This window comes from Ammodytes marinus (assembly GCF_949987685.1).
Source record: "Ammodytes marinus genome assembly, chromosome: 14".
Taxonomy (NCBI): domain Eukaryota; kingdom Metazoa; phylum Chordata; class Actinopteri; order Uranoscopiformes; family Ammodytidae; genus Ammodytes; species Ammodytes marinus.
The window spans coordinates 18,523,232-18,544,663 of NC_137218.1; the positions used below are offsets into that span (position 1 = coordinate 18,523,232).

Genomic DNA, 21,432 nt, shown 5'->3' on the forward strand with positions numbered 1-21,432 from the left:
AATGTAGCAAAGGATGTTTAAAGGAATATAAATAGGCCTACCACTTGTTCACAGAGGACATAACCCTCATAAAATGTGTTACCCTCTTTATTTTTCTCTCGCAAACTGTTTCTATAACAGCAAAGTGTCTGGCAATTTTTGAGGAATACACAATTGGACAGTGGTTACACAATGGTTAACTTTATTAGTCTATAAGTTATATTAAAAGCAGAAATATCATCACATAAAACAGATTTTTATTTTTATACACAGATATCATTACCTTTAATATATTTATAGGATTACCTACATTTATTAAAAGTACAAATATATTGTATATTCTGATATAGAAACAGTCATTATTCGGCCGATGAACATTTTTAAAACCACTTTGAAATTCAATATAAAACAAATTCATTGAGGAAACAATAAAAGTAACATGTTAAAGTACAAGTTGGTCATAACTATAATTAAGCAATTGAGTAAGGATATGTATTATCTCTCTACCCCTGAGTGTTAGTAACTTATACATCAGCAACTTTAAGGCTGCTTATTATTATTTGAATACACAAAGGTTGTCACATGGTGACCGTTAGAGGTAACAGGTATGAGATGAGAAGAAGTTTCTTTTAGCAATACATAAGATACATTATAAATGCTGGTTGTTAGTTTATTAAAAATATAATTCATGGTAGAAACAGAATAAGGTCACTTCTCAGCACAACACAGACATTATCTATGGAATCTCATAACAAAGAAAATGTTGTGCTGTTGTAGGCATATTCCCTAGCTTCTAGCGTTCCAGGGCTCAGTGGCTTTTTTAAGTATTTTTCAGCGGAAAGTTTGAATAGTTATGATGCCAGCAATGCAACATTTCTGACCATTGTTATTTTTTACTAAGTTTTCCAGCTCCTTTGTGAAAAGTGCTTAAGGTGGAGCAAGGCAGCGTTTCAACAGACAACAACACTGAGACCACCCAGGTAGTGTTGTTGACTTATGGGCATGTCATGAACAGCTCATGAAGCAATTCAGTGGCTCTGTCATAGGTTCAATAGCACATTTTTGGGGGGATTAGAACTGAGTCATAGTAATGTCATGCACATCACTTGTCATCTGCTAACATTCAGGCTTCCTTACAAAAAAGGGATTTTCTCCAATATTGTTAAGTCAAATGGGAACACAACTCAAAGGCTAAGAATATGATACATTAGGTTCTATTCACAAGCTTCACATATTTCCTATTGTTTTCCTCTCTGCTGGTTGTTTTCAGAAAAACTTGGACGTGATACAGGTGGGCTTTACAGAGGCACTGATTAAACTTGGCCAGACTGTTTGCCTGGTGAAGAAACCTTCACACACGTAAACAGGCTCCTAATAACATTGTTGTGCCAAGTGTACAATCTTAGATCACAGAACTTCCTTGTTTTCCCCACACCCATGCTCCTGTTTCTCTGCTTGAGTAAGGCAGCAACTCCTGCATGATATGATGGATTATTACATGATATTTTTTAAATCAGCCAATGTAACACTTTAGAGGAGGGACAGTTGCCTGTCTACATTCAGCACCAATGTTAAACATTTGTCCAATACAAAACTTGATTGCTCAGTAGTTCATCAAAGGGGATTAGCAGAAGATACGACATTTTATATCAAACCAAACCTAAAAAATCTGCAGTTTAAGATTAAAAAACACAACTTGATGATTCTCCAAACATGGGAACTGAAAGAATAATGCAGGCCACATTGTGTCACTCCTAAATTGAAGAGTTATGGCTAAATGTAATGCATCCCAACAAATGGTGGTGCAAGAAAAATGCACAGTATATAGAGTAGACGTGCAAGACATTTTATGGCACACGCACAACATAAGCGTGTAAATAGCTGAAAAATACAATGGTCAAACAATTTGTGTCTCTACTTGTAGATAGTGGAATGTTCTGCTCTGGATTTCCCACAACATGGTGAAATAATAATCCACTTGTTTTTCATGGTGACTTTGGAGAAAAATTGCAACCATTAACAGTAAATCAACCTAGCATCCTTTAATTATTACCATCCTCCTTTTATTTCCCTCTCACGGTTTTCCCACCTGATCGTTTATCCAAATCAATTCAAATGACCTGACGCTACAACGTCCAGATTTAGGAAATTATCCTTCTTATTAGTGCTTTGTCTTTTCTTGCTCTATCCTGTCTTCATTTCTACTACAACCCAGTCATCTCAAAATATCCGTCACCATAACAACCACAAATGTTCTGACAGATTTGCTGGCACTGCAGTGAGAGGTGAGGCCTCAGAGGGAGAGAGGGAGAGTGAGTGTGAGAGCGAGAAAGACAGAGCCACCCACCCATCCAAAAGGCCTGCACCAATAACTGTACACTATGTTCCCAGATAATGTGTGATTCTTCATTTTGAATACAACCTTGCAATTCCTCTCCTGACTCATACATTCATTATGTTTGTGTGTTTGTGTCAGCCCTGCAGTTCAGATTATTCTATAGAGGTGTTGAGGCAGACAAAGCGGCCAGTACAGCAGGGAAACCTACTGTTGTAACAGATTCGACTATCATCATAAAAAACTACATTTCAGTGGTCACTAGCCTATTTTCAGTAAAAGACTACAAAGTTTAAAAAAAAAACAATGATTATTAAAGAACACCTGTCATGGCCTACAGTCTATGGTCATGGCCCCTTTCCTCCCTTAAGTGCCAGGGCTACAACTATTTTAGTGTGTACTGTGCTAAAAATGTAGGTGAGCAGGAAGGACTACCAGGAGGAGCATGTAAATGCAGCAGTTGCCCTTCATCTGTTACGTATGTTCTAAGCCGCGTTCATGTCCACAGCCCTACAGGAGCCATGCCTTCCTTGGTGTTAAGAGCTGGCAGCAGGTTCTCCTCAGACAGGAACTGGAGGGGAAAGTGAACCAGCAGCCCTTTGACGGCCTTCAGCTCCTCCGCAGCCTGCTCGGGGTCCGTGTCGCATAGGCGCTCCTTGCCTGCATGCTCCTTCAGCTCTCGCATGTTGTGGACAGAGTTGAGAGGCAGGCATTTGAAGACCTGTACATCACACACAAAGCACACACAAAGACAAAGGTGAAGAAAATGAAACAATACATGGCTGCTGTTAGAAATTAAAAAAGGGCTCGAAATTTCATGATTGAAATGTGTACCTTGTCATAAATGGTGGCATTTAGTTTAGCGGTTTGGTTCCAGGCCAGGAAGAAGAAATCATCGCTGATCGGATCATCAATATTGATGCTGGGGTCTGAAGACGCTCCTACAAGAACACTAGGAGAGGAAATAAACAACAAAATGCATTCAAACAACACAGAGGAACAGCAAATGAAGTGAGTTTTTAAGGAGAACTATCAATGTTTTCGCCCCGAGAATTGTCATTCTGAGAAGATTTTCTTGTAAAAATTCTTGTTATGTAGGTGGTTCCTCACTAGCTGATACTATCCATTACAAATAAAACTAAGCTAGTCTTAAGTGTTTTTCCATGACAGAATGCTAGTTGATACACTCCCCTTTAAAACTGTATCATATCTAGAGGTAGTAACGGTTCATGGTCACAAATGAACAGAATGTAATTTTATGAGTTCCATTGATGATATTTTGTCCTGACCGGAAACACTCTTTGCGCAGAGCGAGGGTGAGCGGTCCTGCCTGGTACTCCTCCCCACCCATAATGGATGGGACCCGCTCTTCGTCTTCCACATACACCGCCATCTCACTGTCTCTGTTGCCCAGCATGCTGCGGTCGTTGACGTTGGCTGATCCTGGAACATACAAGTTAAATACTAGCATTTACAATCTATCCTTTCAGAGGCTTCATTCATAGGCCTACCAGTAGTACGGAAACTCAGGAAGCAACTATCAGAATAGAACAAACAATAATATGGGGAAGCATTCTTCTAAATCAGGGGTTCTCAAACTTTTGATAGCTGAGGGCCAATTTAGTTTTTCTTTTTTATACTAAGATCACGGCATAGCTGGACACAAGTTCTTCTGCTTCGTTCCCCTCACTGCATTTAAATGCATTCAGTAAATTACAGAGAAATAGGTCTCGTTAAAGAAAAAGAGCACCAAGCCCAACCCAGAGGACCCTGCATACATTTTGTTTATTTTAAATTAATATTTTTATGGAAAATCCATGTGTCCTTCTTCAATAGCTTCTAATTCATCAGACCCAGTGTCTCCAAATTATTTGTTCACACAAAATTCCTCATATTTAGCCTCTTAATTGTCCTCTCAAAGTGCACCAGATTCATGCATTTCACTTTAAAAAGGTGAAAAAAAATCCCCCGGGGGGGCATACCCCCGGACCCCCCTAGGAGGGTCTGGTTCTCCACTGGCTACTATTCTCCTCCAGCAGGACATTGGAGGCACTAGCGAAAAAACACTGGGTGTGTGAATGACATTTAACTAGTCAATAATTTGGGCAAGTCTGTCTGCCTATCTTTCTCACTCCGATGCACACTCAGTCAGTATTATCCATGCTTAAAGGAAGCAGGATTAAAACACTGGATTAAGATGTTAAAATGTATTAAATGTGTTTAAAAACGCACAAAAATGTTTAGAATGTTTCAAAAACATGTTTAAATTTGTAAAATAATAATTATTTTTTTTTTTGGGGGGGGGGGGCTCCGCTGAAATTTGTTCTCTGAGGGGGGGCTCACTCTCTCACACTTTGAAAACCCCTGCTTTAAAGGATATTTTAATCTAGCATGGGAATGTAGGACGTTGTGATTGATTTAATTAAAATCCTAACAACACTTACTTTAAGGCTAATTAAATATATTAACTAATGACATCTCAAAATCTCAAAATATATTTATTATTTATACAGTCTTCCAATTTTTGACCATGCTGTCCTGTAGGTCCCTAGTACACCATATCACTACTCCACTTGGTTTAATATAATAAATGTCCATATAGTTGTTTATGTGCATATTTTTTTATGTCACAACCCAATATTGTGGTCTAAAAAAAATGTTTTAATTGTAATTAAATTGTAATATTAATGCATTACATTCAATCGTAATAATTCAACAAACGTCAATACATTTGTTTTAAGGAGTTGACTGATTGTCATGGAGCTCAATGATGGCTCAATGTCAAAAATTATAAACTGTTCTTTGAATGGGGTTCTGCCCGTAGAAACTCACCAATGATATAGCAGCGGTCATCAGCAATGAAAGCCTTGCTGTGAACGTAGATGAGCTCTGTGACGAGCGACTCGGCCAGTTTGGAATGTGTTCTCAAGCCGCAGACCGTGATGTACTCTGTCCACCGGTCCTGAACTGGGGGCCAAAATCAGATGATCACATCTCAAGAGATAATATACAAAAACATTTGTAAAGACTTCAAATGGATGTGAAAAGAAAATTAACACGTCAAGGATGAAAGACTGGTAGGCAGATACCTAGCAACAGTAGCTTCAGTTTAAAGGAGCAACACAAGGAGAAAGAAGGTCATGTGTTTAAATGACAATAGACACAAAACTCACCTTCGCTAAGTCTTGACAGGATGGATTGCTCCCCTCGACAAATGGTCCTAGGACATTTAGAATCCAGTGGAATTAAGTATTTCACTCAATGTAGGACAATAATACAACATGTGAACATAATGTATTCAGTGTGTGCAATTCTGGGCATGTACACTTGGATAGATCTTAAGAGTGAGGCCTTAATACTACTGCCATGCTGTATTCTGGTAATAACAACAGGCTGACTTTGCTTTAATTGATTGATAAATCACTCAGTTATAACCATAGTTTAAAGAGCAGCATGGTTATTTCCAATTGTACTTTTTGTAGAAACCCCTCCCTTGTACTATTAAAACAACTGTAGACAGTCAGAGGAATAGAATATGCAATCAATTTCAATTGGGCAAACCTTAAATTTTTGCATTCAGTACATGACGTATAGAATATAAATTCTATCATCAGTCTATAGAAAGTTCTCCAGTGCACTGTATCTGTAATCCACATCCTGTTTGCACAAATGGCAGTCAGTACACCTCTTAATCCTCTTAAACATGTCCGCAATGTTCAGTTCAGAGGTGGTGTTTTTGTGGTACTTTTAGGTTATAATGTTTGTTCTGTTCTGTGGGCTGGGTGCAGAATGGTAGTGGAAGGAAAAGGCTCTCACCTGTAAGTAAAGTGAAGGATAGCTTGGATGGCATTTCCGCCTCCTGCCGTGATGTCTCCCTCAAATCCAGGAAGCAGAGGAATCACCACAAACACTCTGTACCTCTTCTGCTCCCTGAAATAAAGACACAACGTCAACATGCTTGTTATCGCTTATATTACTATTCGTTTATAATTTCTATAATTTCTCCAAAAGGATAATAAAGTAGATAAGATTGAATTATGTGAGGCAAATGGTCTTTTCATTCCTAAATGTAAATGCTAAATTACCCTTCCTTGTGCTTTGTTTAACATGTTTGAATTCCACTTTGAGAAGAGAAGGGATTTAGTGAAAAGCTGCTTTATAAAACTTCAAGGTTTAGGAATGTGTGTGTGTACAAATTGAATGAAGCGTCAAAAAAATCCAGCCCGTTCGTTCACTCAAAACCGACCTGTGTGCACGCAAGATTCGCTCCACGATTGCATCCCCGATCCCATTATAGACGGTCTTCCCATCGGCACAGCTGATGAAGAACTGATTCTGAGGGGCAGAGAGAAGGCAGATGGTGGCTCGGTATGAGGTGAGGGCTAGAATACGCAGGTAGCTGGCAAGGAGCGGGGCCTAGCTGTGATTGAATATTTGACTCATGAAAACTCATGATTGGACAAACATTGGCCAAATAATCTCTCAATGTAAAATGAATGTCTAATGGTAAGTGAGTGGGAATCATGTGCTAAAATATAGAAAAATAGTAACCATTCTTGATTTTGATTCCAACAAAATTAGGTTATGTCATTTTAACTGATAAATAAACTGTCAAATAAATAATTAAAAAAGCACAGACAGTCATCACTATAAAGTCAAAGCCATGCAATAAAGGAAAATATTTGTCTATCCAGCCGCTGCATTACCTCGATGTAGATGAAGTGCTCGCTGTTCTCGATGGCGTGGATGTAGGCTTTGAGGATCGAGCTCTCACAGGTTCCAGTAGACCAACGGTCGGCAGAGCGCAACACCTGACAAAAGACATTTCATAATTAGAACATAATAATATAATAATGTGCTTCGAATAACGCACTGAAATCAACCTTGTTTGTCATGGATACACGTTGTATTTACATGAACCATCCTATGGTTTTGGTTTCATTTCTGCAACAACTGCAGTTTTGTCCTTTCAGTGTTTCCCAAAGTAAAACTTTGTAATATGAAAAATTCAAAGCTGAATTATCAAAAAGTTAAATGGAGAGAAAAAAACTCAAGGACTTGTTCTATTTCCTAAAGTATCTGCAATCAGTTCCTTTACTGTGACTGCACCGGATTTACAGAGAGGTTGTTATTACCAATGAAACAAGTACTTCTTAAAGCTGTATTACATACTTTTGTACTAGTTTTGATTGGGACAACTGGAAGAGCTCTACAGCTCTTACAAAGAATGCGACAACCGAGGCGCTGTCCCTGAAACCTGAATAAGGGATCAACAAAACCTGATAGGAAAGCTACAACATAACAGTGGGCAAGGTTTAGGGTTACAGGTCAAGGGCCACGACAGAATAGAAAAACACACAAAGCAAAAGGTATTTTTTCCCAACACCCAATGCCTAAAAATAAATAGTACACGTTTTACACATGTTTACTTACGTGTTTGTTTCATACACTTTTTACCTTAACATTTACAGACAACTTTACTAATGAAAAAGTCAGTCAGGTGGGTGTTTGTCAGCTTATTTTAAAATGTGATGGCCTCTAGTGGTTAAAAGCAGATTAATGCAGCTTTACAAAGTTGCTAAATCTAGGATTTGTAGCATGATGTTTATATTAAATTAAGTGTGAGAAGGATAGCCTCTTTCTCGTGCCAGTTCTGCTGATCAGGCTGGTGTTTCTCTAGTTTCTCAGTGCAACAGGGCACTTCCCATCATACCCTGTTGCAACAAAAGATGCCTGCTACTTCTCCTCCCTTCCTTGTCTTTGGCAAGGCATTTCTTTTCTCTGGCTTAACTGAACAGGACAAACATGTTTGAAGTGATTTTGTTCCCCACAGACTTCACTCTTGTTCCACCATCTGCCATCGTAAAACTTTTTTTTTTAAAAGCTCTGAATACTTTAGCTGCACTTCAAAAGCCACAACAGTGTCTCTTTGTCGTGCTGTAAAAAAAAAAAAATCCATCTGATTTCCTGCTAGATGTAACTCGGTGTAGCACCACATAAAATTCAGAGTAGAAGCCAGGGTCTTCTTAGAAATTGACTTTTACTGTGGTAGTTTACAGTGATTATAGTCATTGCAGACATTCATATTGAGATGACTAGCAGTATGATTTATTTTATCAATGAAAAAATATATACGAATGTGCTCTCTTAGATGTTTTTAATGGCTGTTTCTTTCTCCAAAGACAGCTCATGGTTTCCAAATCCTCAATGCTATCCTTACGGGAAGCATCTTTAAGATACCAGTGAAACCTATGGCATTGTTCAAACATGTACCTTAAGGCACACCATAAATAACATTGTCTAGATTGTCATAATGTGTTTAAGAGGCTGATTGTCTGTGCCGGACACTGGTTTCGAGCCGGCTCTGGTTTTAATCTCTGGAGTTCTCTTCTTGTTTTTACAACTGGCCACACTGTTCTCCTGCAGGGCTTCCACCCACGGTGAGCAGGAAGAAAGTCTTATTTATCTGGCAAGCTAACATCACGTGGGAACAGTCTTTGTAGAAGTACAGGCTGAAAAGCTCCACATCACTCAATGAACTAAACCTGGCGTTGTTGTGTGTTCCATGTACTAGAAGAAATAAAATGCACAGTGAGAAGAGGAGCAAATGGCTCTTTGATATAGCAATACAAAGCATGCACATTCTCCATCATTAGCTCAATGTAAGCCTCACTCAACTTTTTTTTCTTCTGATGAAATCCCACAAAACTTTTTGCACAGGTGTTGCACAGATATTGATATGGTCTTTTGGTGAATGTGTGTGTATAAATACCTGCACTTTGGCCTTCTTGGAGCCAGGTATAGTGAATGGGAGCATGTCAGCAGTAGTGATAGACTTGGGGAGGAGGTAGGGGTAGAAATCGTCCTTGTACTTGTTTTTGAAGATCTAGAGAAACAGATTAAACAATTAATTAATTTCTTTATCTATTGAACTACTTACAACCTGAGTCATATTGTTGTAGTCAAGCTGAATAACCCCAATAGGTAAGCATATCAGACATAGTAGAGAATGGACTGTGGACAAAAGGCTAAGATGTATTCTAGCTCTATATGATCAGTTTAATAAATATGAACCTTGTTTACACTAAAATAACAGCTTTGGCATAGGAAGCTTTTTAAGATCAGTTAAAACATTTTAAACTTGTGTATCTGTAGACTCATTCGCTAGCTCCAACCCAAGTCTCTGAAAGGATGAGGTTGTATTATTTATGTTAACATGTAAATAATATTCAGACCAAAAATCTGACAATAAAGCCCAGGCAGCTTTAAAAAAAAAAAAGACACCACTTCCTATTAAGTCTGACCTTGGTGAAGTTCCAGCGCTGGATGAAGTGGCGGGCCGCATCCCTGGCAGCTCTCCCATGAACAGCTGCAGCCTGATCACGCCACGGCATGCGAGGGACTTGAGTACGGTCGACGTTATCTGAGAAATATATATAAAGCAATCTCCCTTTAGAGAGGCTCTCAACGTGCTTGTGTGTACATGTGTTTTTGTGCGTGAGTGCGTGTGTGTGTGTGTCTGTGTGTGTGTGTCTGATACCGAACGGGACTTAGATAAAATACCTTCAAACGGTCTGTCCAGTTGAACCCAATCTTTCCTTATACAGTTATTGTAGTCTTTGCCAAGCCACAGTTTAGTGTTGCCAGTCAGATCTTCAGGGTCCTGCTCCGTCTGCTTATCTGTATCCGACTGTTTTGGACCATCAGCGCCGCCATTATCCTAGTTATCACAAACATTCATAAGTGTCTGCAGCGAGCGTGACAAGCCCAAATCACACTGGTACATGAACTACTATAAAAAAAATTCATGCTCAAAGGTGGAGTCAGCAATTCTGGAGAATGCTTGTTGCTAAATGCCCGTACTGTGTGTGCACTGGAAAAAAAAACTGGGTGTTATTATTACACAGCCTATGCTCTGTAAACTGGTATGTAAACAAAATGTATGTAAACAAAGGGGGCAAACCGTGGCCAACAACATTTACAGAGCCTAGGCTGTGTATTAACACTGGATATGTTTTCAGCACAGACACAGTATGGACAGGTAGCGGAACGAGAGGAGATATTCACTTATTTTGACAACAAGTGTTGACAAGACTGCGCCTTTAATCAAGGGAAAATCACCAAGCTAAAAAAAACAAAAACAAAAATTCAACACGTTCTTACTACTGAATCTCCTTTGAGCTCCTCCTCGGCCGTCTCCTTCAAACCCAGGTCAGTGAGGCGGTAGTGGCTGTCTTCCCACCTCCCAAACGCCAGGTCAATCCCCCCCACAAAGGCCACAGTTTGGTCAATGGCCACCATCTTTTCATGGTGAGCCCAAAGGAACACTATGGACGACACATGGTCAGGGTGTCGCATCACCTGAAGGAAAATTATTGTTAAAATGTGTGATGAGGCCGCGGCTTGTGATTGTGCATATGAGGGATATGGAGTCATGACAGACCTTGATGTTTGGGTGCATATTCATAAGAGTCCTCTTGCTGTAGTCACTGTTGATGCCGATTGCCATCTCCACCTCTTTGTACAGCAGCACACACACTTTGACTCCTTGATCCTGCAGGAAAAAGTTCAAAGAGAAAGAGAGAAAAATAATTAACATAGATAATGTGATTTTTCTATTCTTAATTTATTAAAATTGTATAAATTAGAAGAACAGGACAAGAGAGAATCCCTACTGCTTTGCGTTTGAGTATTTCATCCAGGCGCCAGTAGTTATCGGTGGCTGGTCTCTTTAGGTATACTTCGGGGCTGAGCCTGAGAGAAAAGACACATAACTCAATCTATTTCCACATTAGAAACACAATTTTTTATTTTTTATTTTTTTTAACCTTTATTTATACAGGTATATCCCATTGAGTCCGAAGACTCTTTTGCAAGGGAGACCTGTTCCCATTTACACCATTCACACACACATAGCAGGCTAACTATCGACATTCACACGAGGCAAGGTGGGTGAAGTGTCTTGCCCAAGGACACAACAACTATGACACAGGTGGCAGGGCGGGGATCGAACCTCCAACCCTTTGATCATCGGCCGACCCGCTCTACCAACTGAGCCACAGTCGCCCCAAATTCATATGTAGCTGGAATACTTCAATAGTACAGCTTTTTGTTTGGTAAAACAAAGCATGTTTATCACCTAATCCAAATCTTGTTGACACTCACCACCAATCTGTGATGAGGATTTCCTCCTTGGCCTGTTCGAGAGCGTCGGCAAGGTCTGCAAAGTAGCCACTTCCATTCACATACCTTTAAATAATCCATCCATAAACAATAAGAGCTTAAGAAATGAGGATGACATCTGAAGACAGACAGCTGTAAATCTCAGGTAAACTACGTATCTGACCATTTAGTGAGTGTGTTCTCCCGCGGGGGAGCAAAACCCTCGAATCGCTGCACTTTGAGGAAGTCAGAGCTATCCGCCAGCCGGTTGATTTCATGACTCCACCAATGAGCCTGCCTGTAGCTGCTGCATTTGATGATCAGACTCCTAAGAAAGAACAAAGAGGTCATGCATGTATAGCAGCACAAACGCAACATTACACCGGGCTTAAATCAGGGTTTCCACACATTTCTACCAATGAATTTTTAAAAACTTTTCCATGACTTTTCCAGTTCATTTTACCCAATATACATAAACTTATTTAAGTAGCTTAAATATTCAATAATGAGGCTCTTACTGTGTCTCCCTTGAGCCATGTGTTATATTTGTCATTCAAACGCCATAATAGATATGTTTTAAGATTTGGTCTGAAAAGGTTTTTTTTTTTTTTCAAATTTCATAACTTTTCCAGGAAATCTTTCCTTGACCGCGGGAATCCTGTTGAATGTATGTGATACGCTTGAGCTCTCAGTGCATAGGCAAAAACACAACTCTGACCTACCGGGTGAAGTTCTCAATGCAGACTCCATATTTGGTGTCTGTGTAAGCACGGCCCACTTTCACTTTGAACTCCGGGTCAAACAGGAGCACAAAGTTGATTTTGCCATGGTCTCGGTTCATGTACATGAGGAAGGAGTCTTTCACCACCAGCCAGCGCCGTGACCAGCGGAAACAGAACTGATGATGGCCAATGCAGTTCAGGCCTTGGATCCGGTGGCCCCCCGACCTCTTGAAAATGGGACCCTCCCTGAGACAAGTTGATACATGTTGCAGAATGAATCTCCCATCATCTATTTTCTCCTGTTTATATACTACAGGTGAAGGTTGCTGACATTTTTTATTTATATGAATTTACTGTTCCATGTATATTTATTGTGATATTTTTGTAAATATTGTCCTATTTTGTCTTACTGTACTATGGACCTTCCATTGTGACCTGAATAAATTATTAAAAATAAAATGATTTGCATATCACACACTTGCAACACTTACAAGCCTTTGGGTCCAAGATCAGTGATGAAAGAGAGAGCGCCAACAGAGAGGAAGTCCAGCTGCAAAAAAAACGATAGAGAAAATCATAGATGCCATCATGTTATATGAAATCCTCTTTGTATGTGTATGTGTACATGTATATATTTGTCTTTAAGCTCTTACCATGCTGTGATCATTCTTACAGAATACGTTGTCCAGCAGACCATTCAGGTACTCTTCAAGGTATTTCTGCAATGGAAAAGCAGGTACATTAAAGTCATATATGATATATATGTAAAGGCTACACAATGTCTACATGTAGTTCTACACAATAGTAAGAGTGCAAGTAAGTCAATGGATGTTTTTTTTATGAAATTGCCATTGCCATAGCCGATTCCTAACAATAAAGTTATAATACTACTTTTACAATAATTGTTGGACTTGATAACAATATAAATGTGTTGGTTTTTATAAGGGACCTTGGTTTCTTTTAATTATATGTAGAGAAAACCAATATTCTACTTTAAATAATATACGTATTCAATTTGCCTCAACAGCAATTCTGTGTTATATGTACACATGTGTTTCTAACGGCTTTGTTCAATACCATCTTGCTGGAAGTCATTCTGGTCCGTTCAGTGCCGTGTAGGCTGGGCATTTCCTCTGACATGGCTCTCAGCTGCTGCCTGTCCTTTGCAAACCTGAGATTTGAATATTCAAAATATTAAGTCTGACAATCCGACAATGAAAAAAAAAGGACTCAAAAGCAAAGCAAGCCATCAGTCTGGTTTTTCAAAGGTGCGTCTCTCAGAGCGAGGTGTTGATTTGCATGATAAAGACAAACAGAAACAGACCTTCCCAGAGGCAGCAAATGAGCCATCATCTTGTGCTTGTATAGATCTCGATGCAGCTCCTGGAAGTGCTTGTACTTCCTCTTCACTGTCCATTGGAAGTGGCCATGTGTTAGCCGCACGGTGTACAGGGTGCCTACATGGACCTGGAGTGAGATTTTGTACATACATAACTGTAGTTGAAAATGAAAAAAACTCATCACCATAAACTTAATTTTAAAAGACTCATTTACTTAAGTTTGGACTTTATCACTAGTAACTGTTTAAAGAACGCTTTTCTTAAACAGCCTGGGACATATTTTCATAGCGTATTACTTTTCTTCTTATTAGTTAGGGGTCACATTCACAGAAAGGGTTTTCTTTAAGGCACTTATTTGAGAGTAAAAAATAAAAGCAAGAAAAAAAGTGTTGATTATAGCTAACCATTGCACTGTAAAACTACATATGGTAAATGCAAGACAGAGGGAGAACAAGAAACAACCATGTACAGTCTATCTCTTCTGTTACTAATTCTTGTACATTCTTTACATTTCTGATTCCATACTGAATAATATGCCATTACACACGATCCGGTGCTTTTGAGTGTAAACACTCATTTAGACTTCTGTAATCAAAGTTCAAAAAGAAAAAGACGGCCAGTGTGAATGTGTCACAGTCATGAAGTGGGCTCCTGATAACTCAAATGCAGTAAAGCCAGGCATCCCACAAACTCCCACTTCTTCAAATCCTCACAACACTGTACTCAACTGTTCTGCCTGGAGCTACACTTAAGAGTTACACTCAACACAAAGCAACATAACAAGTCATTTCCAGTCTACCTCTCTTATCTGAACACCTGGACATATGTTCCATAGCCACACAATCAAGGGACAGCTCAATAAAGTTTGATAAGCAGTTTTTACTTCTTTGCTAGCTGACATTATGGTCAAGCCAAGTAAAACGTTTTTTTTTCACCAGACTAGAAACTAACATTAAAATCAGATAGGAATTGGTTCATGTATTGCTCATAAGTTGGTCTATACAATGTTAAATAGCAGAAACAGGGTTCAAGTGTGGCTTATTTAAGTAAAATGTGTGTGCATTCTCTTCAAGCACATCTAAAGCTTTCTATAAACACTAGCATATATTTTTTAGCACCACCAAAAGCAAAAATGCAAAGGATTTTCCCCATTAAAAAAAAGGCGTAATAGATGTACCTTTGAGCGAGTAGTGTATTTCTCTGTGTTGTCCACTCTGCATGTGACAGGGGTGCCAGGAATTAGGTAAGGCACGCCCTCATCTTTTAGTTCCGGAAGGTGATGCACCACGAGGTAAGGACGGCCCTCTGCGATTTGGTAGATGGGAAACATTTTCATTAAAATCTTTTGATAAAGCCATTAAGAGTTTCAATGGGAAGCCCTCACCCTAAGTGTAGTGGGTTTGTTTATGTAAAAGGAAGGACGTTTTTCTTACCACTGCTGGACATAAGGCCATCTAGCTCGTCTGGACTGAGATTTTGAAGGTCGTGCATAAAACGCCTCTGGCCCAGGTTTTGGGTCGCCGAGCTTTGAACCGCTGGCTCGATCACATCCTCTGGACTGGCCATCGCACCGCTGTTTTAAGTGCCAGCTTCCAAGACTGCAAAGACACGAGAAAAAGGGAGTTTCTGCTACTGTAGCTATAGCAGTAGTTATGTTGTAAAGCTCGAAAAGTAAACAATAATCTGAACTTCAAGTCATCACAAAGTTTGAGTCTCTCTTCAACTAACCAAAACAATGTGTATGGGAACCATGATTATTATTTGATTGAGAAAAATTAGTGGTACCTTTGCTACTGCTAGTACTAAATAGTAAATAATGAATAATCCAACAGTTGTTGCTTTAGTTGTGGTAGTAACAGTAGCAGCTGCATTAACGTTTGCATCAGCTCTAACGAGTAGCAGTTACACTACCAGCAGTCACAGTAGCATTGGTTAAAACAAGAATCAGCTGATGATAACAAGGCCACAGTATATCTGGAGATGCAGGTTACTGAGGGGATCCTTATGGTCGAGGAGAGCGACATATGAAAACGGGCCAAGGCACAGGAGAGACATTCAAGCAAAATCTCATATCACACTTGTCAACACTAGTCTATGCAGTGTTAGTAATGCCAGAAAAAGTGTTTGTACACCGCATGCGTCTAGTGGTGTTCACCTGTTGATCAGGTCACCGACTTCGCGACATACGAGAAGTCTAGGACATAGCGACCAGAGAGAGAAGAAAAGGGTGTGCGTGGGAACCCTCATGTATAGTGTGTGTGTGGTCATATATCAATGAATGGCAGAAGGTTTCCCGGGCAACGAGGCAAAGCAGAGTTTGTGTGTGTGTGTGTGTGTGTGTGTGTGTGTGTGTGTGTGTGTGTGTGTGTGTGTGTGTGTGTGTGTGTGTGTGTGTGTGTGTGAATGAGTGAGCGAGCGAGTGAGTTAGCTGAGTGACTGGGTGAGTGACTGAGTGCGTGGAAAGATGTGAGAAAAAGAGATTTTGAGAATGAAAATTCTAAGAACTAGAAATATATCCTACAAACAGGACTTGAATGTAAAAACTAATTTTTTTTAAATAACATAGAGCTGATCTCAATGTTTTAGTTGTATCCTGCTTTTCCTTCCCAAGAGCCCTCAGGCTTTTACAGGCTGATCACTCCGAATAAGATCGAACTTCACCAGATGTGAAAAATGTACTTTCCAAATAGTTAGGCCCTATAGGGGTTTAGTCTCCTGGAGTTTGGTTCCAGAGCTGCGAGAATCAAACAAACGTCTTCCCTTTTTGAATGAACACCATTGCTCAAGCATCTGTTGTAGTCTTCATCTAGATCAGGGGTGTCCAAACTACGGCCCGCGGGCCAACTGCGGCCCGCGGCCCGCTTTTTATTAGCCCGCGGCCGATTTTAAAAATATAATGTAATATGGCCCTTTGGAAAAAAAAAAAAAAATGTTTTTTTTTTTTTTTTTTTTTTTTTTTTTACATTTCTTAGTTAACCCACTAGTGCAGGGGTATCAAACACTGATTGATTGGCCCGTGGCACATTTTAAAAATATAAAAATATATATATTAAATTACTGAGAAATATGTCCCATAAAAGAAAAAGAGCAACAAGCCCATCCCAGAGGACCCTGAATAATATTTTATTTTAGATTAATATTATTATGGAAAATCTATGTGTCCTTCTCCAATAGCTTCTAATTCATCTGACAGTGTCTCCATTTTTTTTTTTATACAAAATTCTTCAGATTAAGCCTCTTAATTTCCCTCTCAAAGTGCACCAGATTCATGCATTTCACTTTAAAAACTTTAAAAAAATCTCCCGGGGGGGCATACCCCCGGACCCCCCTAGGAGGGTCAGGACCTCGGCTGGATACTATTTTCACCAAGCTGGACATTGGACGCAAAGGCAGAAAACACTGGGTGTATCATTGGCATATAAACAAGAGGGAATATGTGTCTGTTTAATGTGCAAGGAAAGTGTTGCCGTGAAGAAGGATTGCAATTTACGAAGACACTATGAATCTAAACATCAGAGCAGCTACATGTCCTGATAAATGTGTTATTTTTGCAAAGTGGCCCGGCCCTTCGAAGATTTTTCTGTATGTGGCCCTCAGTGAAAAAAGTTTGGACACCCCTGATCTAGATAGTACATTTAGTCCTCCAGGTTCCTAGAAATCTAAAACTTTCCCCAATGTCAAGATATTGTTTGTGTTTACATCAGTGCATTCGTAGCACACGGATTAAGTCCCTCTTGCTGAGAATTTCACCATGCCTGATGCCTAACTGCAAGTTTCACTGAAGTGTTGCACTCAGTGGGATGTATGCTGAGTTTCAAATAAAACAAAATGACAAGTAGGCAAGTCAACAATGAGCAATGGTCTCTTATGATGACTAATAATCATTTTCTCTAGGCCAGCATTAAGGTGTGGCCGGGACTTGATGACACAAATGTCACTAGAAGCTGCATACATGTAGACTAGTAGGCCTATGTGATTATAATATGTTAATACGCTAAACAAAGAAGGCCTACAACACTAAGCAGAGCAACATTTCACTCTTGGCACCTTTCTTTTTATAGGAGCAATAAGTTACTGTGTAATATATAGATTGTAAAATGTAATAACTTGGCCTGGCCAGATGTTTGTTCAAAATGTTTGTCCAGGTTGGACGGGTAGCCTATGCTTATTCATTATTAACCTGATATTCTACAAATAACGCAGCCTGTGCATGGGGCCTTTAACGACATACTGGAAAGAACACACACAACAGACTCAAACGTACAAAAAAAACGGATCTGAACTGTCAAAAAATTCCTACATGACTAAAACGACACTGCTGAATCAGCTGTTGTCTGCTCTGGTGTCCTCACTATTGACGCCTTTAGAAGAGACTGCGTGACTGGTTGAACGTTTCACCAAATTATCTAACCTTCTAACCCGTGACGTGTAACTTGATACCTGGCGTCACCCGCTGTGTGATGTGATTTCAGATACAATCAAGAAGAAAAATGTGCACTTTGCCTCTTCTCGATTGGAGTTTAGATAAGCTATAGGTTCGTATGTGTGCCACTGCTCCATCAAAACACGTTCTCCTCAGCTTACACCAGCAACGTGTAGGCTATGAGCCACTTTCTAAACTTAGGTAGCACCAGTGTAGATGTTAAGTCATTTAACACCCCGGAATTGTAGGTGACTGTGGCAGCAGAGGTTGAAAATGCTGAAGGCTAACTTTCTTCTTTTCCGTCCCCACCCATAGTTTAGCCTACCCGTGGTTTCCTCAACGCCGCATTCCGCAAAGAAAATACACCCCAGTTTTCGGAAACTATGTCGCAAATGTCACCGGACGAAAGTGGCAGCGTTATAGACATAACACACTGACAGTCGACTGCGTAGAGTTCGTGCTTCAGTGGTGTGAATATGTGTATTTTTCACTCCGAAATTTTTCGACAGGAGATTGAAAAAAAATTCGTTCAATTTAGGCTTAGAAAAGACAGGCTACTTACTCCAATTTCAAATACAGCCACAGTGCAGCACACACACAGCTATTCCACACGCGGACAAGAGATAAAAACAAAAAGGCCAAAGTAATGCCGTGATGCTGCTATAGGAGTTCATTTGTATTCACCGTAGGAGATGGACAGTTCAGGCTAAGTCCCTCCCATTGCCATCCAGCGGGACACAATGTGGAGAGAAAAAAAGGCGACTCAATCACAAAAAGGCAGGTCACACCTACAATGCCCTACGCCACTTGTTCTTGTAGGCAAGCTAGCTAGGCTTAGCCTATAGATAACTTATTTTTTTAAGTTAGGTGCCTAATGTGGTTGTTTATCATGTTAAATATGCAGCTGCGCATAAAGCAGACAAACAGGACTAATGAATTGTTCGTATTGAAAAGGTCTGGCTAAAGCGATAGGGCAAGTCTGGACCGGGTGCCATGCAGGTAAGGTGAACACACACAGGAATGCACACGGGAGGGGAGCGAGAGGGTTGGTCATGAATCCCAACGTGGTACCTTTAACCATGGACATAACGGCTGATGTGAAGCTCTGAACGACGTAGCCTATCACGGGATCTCCGACTAGCATTTTCAAAATAAAACCTTGTTAGCGACAGACCAACATATATTTTTACTAGACTGACACAAAAGATAACTCACCTCTGATGCATGTTTTCAGGAAAAGCTCTTTGTGTTGTAGAGAGAGAATTTCATTAACTTGCAATGACAACCCTCGGTCTCGATAATAAAAAACGACGCCAATTTCGAAAGCTTTTAATGTTATAGAAAATGACAGACCGGAAGTAGTAAAGGCCTATCCCGTCATGCAGTTTCATTTCAGGGCTATGTTTCAGGGTTGTGAAGAAGAACAAAAAACTGGTTTGTTTTCAATATACAAAGGATAAGCTTTTACGGGAAGGATTGAGAAAACTATTAACGTTGAGTTTTGTCTTTTATTCACCATCCCAAAAATGTTGTTTGATAGGCTACATCACCACCCAGGCCTGCCCACACAAATGGCTGGGCCCCTGAGAGACATTGCTCTTCTTTAGTATCCACTAAACTAAAGCAAACTAAAAGTGTTTTCACAATTTGCACGTTTTCTATGCTACTAGTTTCTGGTATAAGATACATTTACACTAATTGACTGCACCAAATATTGCACTTTTTTGTATTTCTGCACATGACAATAAATCATTTGACATCTTTTGGTGGTATTGTTGAAATAAATAACGCTTAAAAATTAACATCAACAACAAATTCTTCAAAAAAGGCGGTTCTCTACATGAATAACCAAACCAACCTACCCTCAAAACTATAAAGTTGGCCTATGTTTGGTTGCAACATTTAGGCTTAGTTCATTCTGCTCTCATCACTGCAAAATTACTGAAAACATTACTGAAATCATTAAAAAAAAAGTTCTTAATCTTTGAACACAAATCTGTTCCTTCAGCTATTTCCAACTTCTTTGTGCCTTGTATCTTTCTTCGCATTAAGAACTTTTTAGGTCTATTTCTATTTTTTATTTTTAGAAAAAATACAGAAAGCAGGACATTGGTGGTTACGGCAATGATTAAAACAGGATGATGCTGCTCGTCAGCTTCATTGTGGTATGACCCGGCTGGATGGTCAATTGGCCAGGTTTGTGAAAAACTGGTCAGACCTGGCTGGCCGCGGGGGCGCCCTTAGCTCAGTTGGTAGGGCAGAGTACTGTCCTGTTTATAATAATGTAGAAGAACTACAAAAGGTACCCAACCTGTTTTTTCATGGGGTCCAAATACTTTTCACAACCTGACACAAGTAGCAGGTACATGTGGCATGACTCAGGAAATATAATCCAGACAAAACTGTTTAATATCAAAACCCAATCTTGTCACCATTTGGCACACAAATGGCGCTTTTCCACCGCATGGTATCAGCTCGACTCGACTCGACTCAACTCGCATTTTTGGCTTTTCCACCGCAATTTCATGGTACCTGGTACCACGTGGCGGCTGCTTTTTTGGTATCGCCTCGCTCTAGGGTCCAAGCGAGCTGAGCCGATGCTAAAAGGTGACGTCGGCAGACGGCCGGCCACTGATTGGCCAGAGACTATTGTCTGGCCAATCAGTGGCCAGAGACTACCGGCTTCATTCTGTTGTTTATTCTCCCCAACTCTCCGGGACTTTTGAGTGTATTTACGCCGCGTGCAGCCTTCTCTGGCTCTCTTTCATTTGATTTGCATCACAGATCTGAATTTATTTTCCATATATTCGCTAAGCTCACCCAGTGTTGGTTGTTGGGGAAGTTACTTATCATACGAGAGGAGACATGTAGGGCAGCTAGCAGCTAGGCTAATAGTAGCCAGCTGGGACAGACATGATAGCGAGCGATTACATTACAAGCCTCGGACTGAACTGATTACCTCAATAAAATATTCAGGCTGAGACACGGCTTGCATTTGAAAACACGTATCCTGAAACAAGCACTAAACAGTCAACTTTATCATGCCCGTGTTTACATGCATGATGTACGTGACGCATCCCTACAGCTGACTCTGCCACACAGTCACACATCGGGACAACAACCATCCCTTTTAATGGCCCGTAGCAATATTCTTCTACTTCTTTTAGCAAACAGATACAAGGGGGGTATTTCTTAAACATTTTTCATCCATGTTTTTGGCGGTTGGTTCAGTTAATAGTGCAACAACTGCTCGCAATTTCTGCTCTGCTACTTTGCTCCGGAGTAGGCTTTCAGCCCCTTACGACGACCCCGCCCACGTTCAGCAGGTACTATTTGCGGTGGAAAACGACCCGTGCTGCTACCAAACCAAGTTGAGTCGAGTCGAGTTGAGTCGAGTCGAGCTACATTTGCGGTGGAAAAGCGCCAAAAGGGTTTATAGGATGGATTATGTTTGAAACAGTTACACTCCTC

The 21,432-nt window shown here is 40.1% G+C and overlaps 1 protein-coding gene across 1 annotated transcript; it reads right to left on the minus strand.

Annotated features, from left to right (window-relative positions):
- Positions 1-179: 179 nt before the first annotated feature.
- On the minus strand, positions 180-18,823 carry pld2 (phospholipase D2). The gene is made up of 24 exons (XM_080041021.1): positions 18,524-18,823; positions 14,972-15,136; positions 14,716-14,843; positions 13,523-13,665; positions 13,276-13,369; positions 12,852-12,917; positions 12,690-12,748; positions 12,199-12,444; positions 11,661-11,804; positions 11,480-11,563; positions 10,990-11,068; positions 10,758-10,868; positions 10,478-10,675; positions 9,878-10,034; positions 9,619-9,737; positions 9,087-9,200; positions 7,021-7,125; positions 6,561-6,649; positions 6,131-6,244; positions 5,488-5,534; positions 5,147-5,281; positions 3,604-3,757; positions 3,149-3,266; positions 180-3,035 (listed from the first exon to the last, which is right to left on the minus strand). Exons 2-24 carry the CDS (start codon positions 15,102-15,104, stop codon positions 2,811-2,813), a joined length of 2,862 nt encoding a protein of 953 aa, XP_079897147.1. The 5' UTR covers positions 15,105-15,136; positions 18,524-18,823; the 3' UTR covers positions 180-2,810.
- Positions 18,824-21,432: the final 2,609 nt, after the last annotated feature.

Bases quoted from the DNA above. Each gene is read 5' to 3' on its own strand.
- pld2 (XM_080041021.1), bottom strand. From the start codon at position 15,104: ATGGCCAGTCCAGAGGATGTGATCGAGCCAGCGGTTCAAAGCTCGGCG. The intron at 12,749-12,851 runs GTAAGAGCTTAA...TTTTTTTTGCAG, and splicing joins GTAAGAATGATCACAGCATG to CTGGACTTCCTCTCTGTTGG. The intron at 6,650-7,020 runs GTAATGCAGCGG...TCTGCCCCTCAG, and splicing joins AGCACTTCATCTACATCGAG to AATCAGTTCTTCATCAGCTG.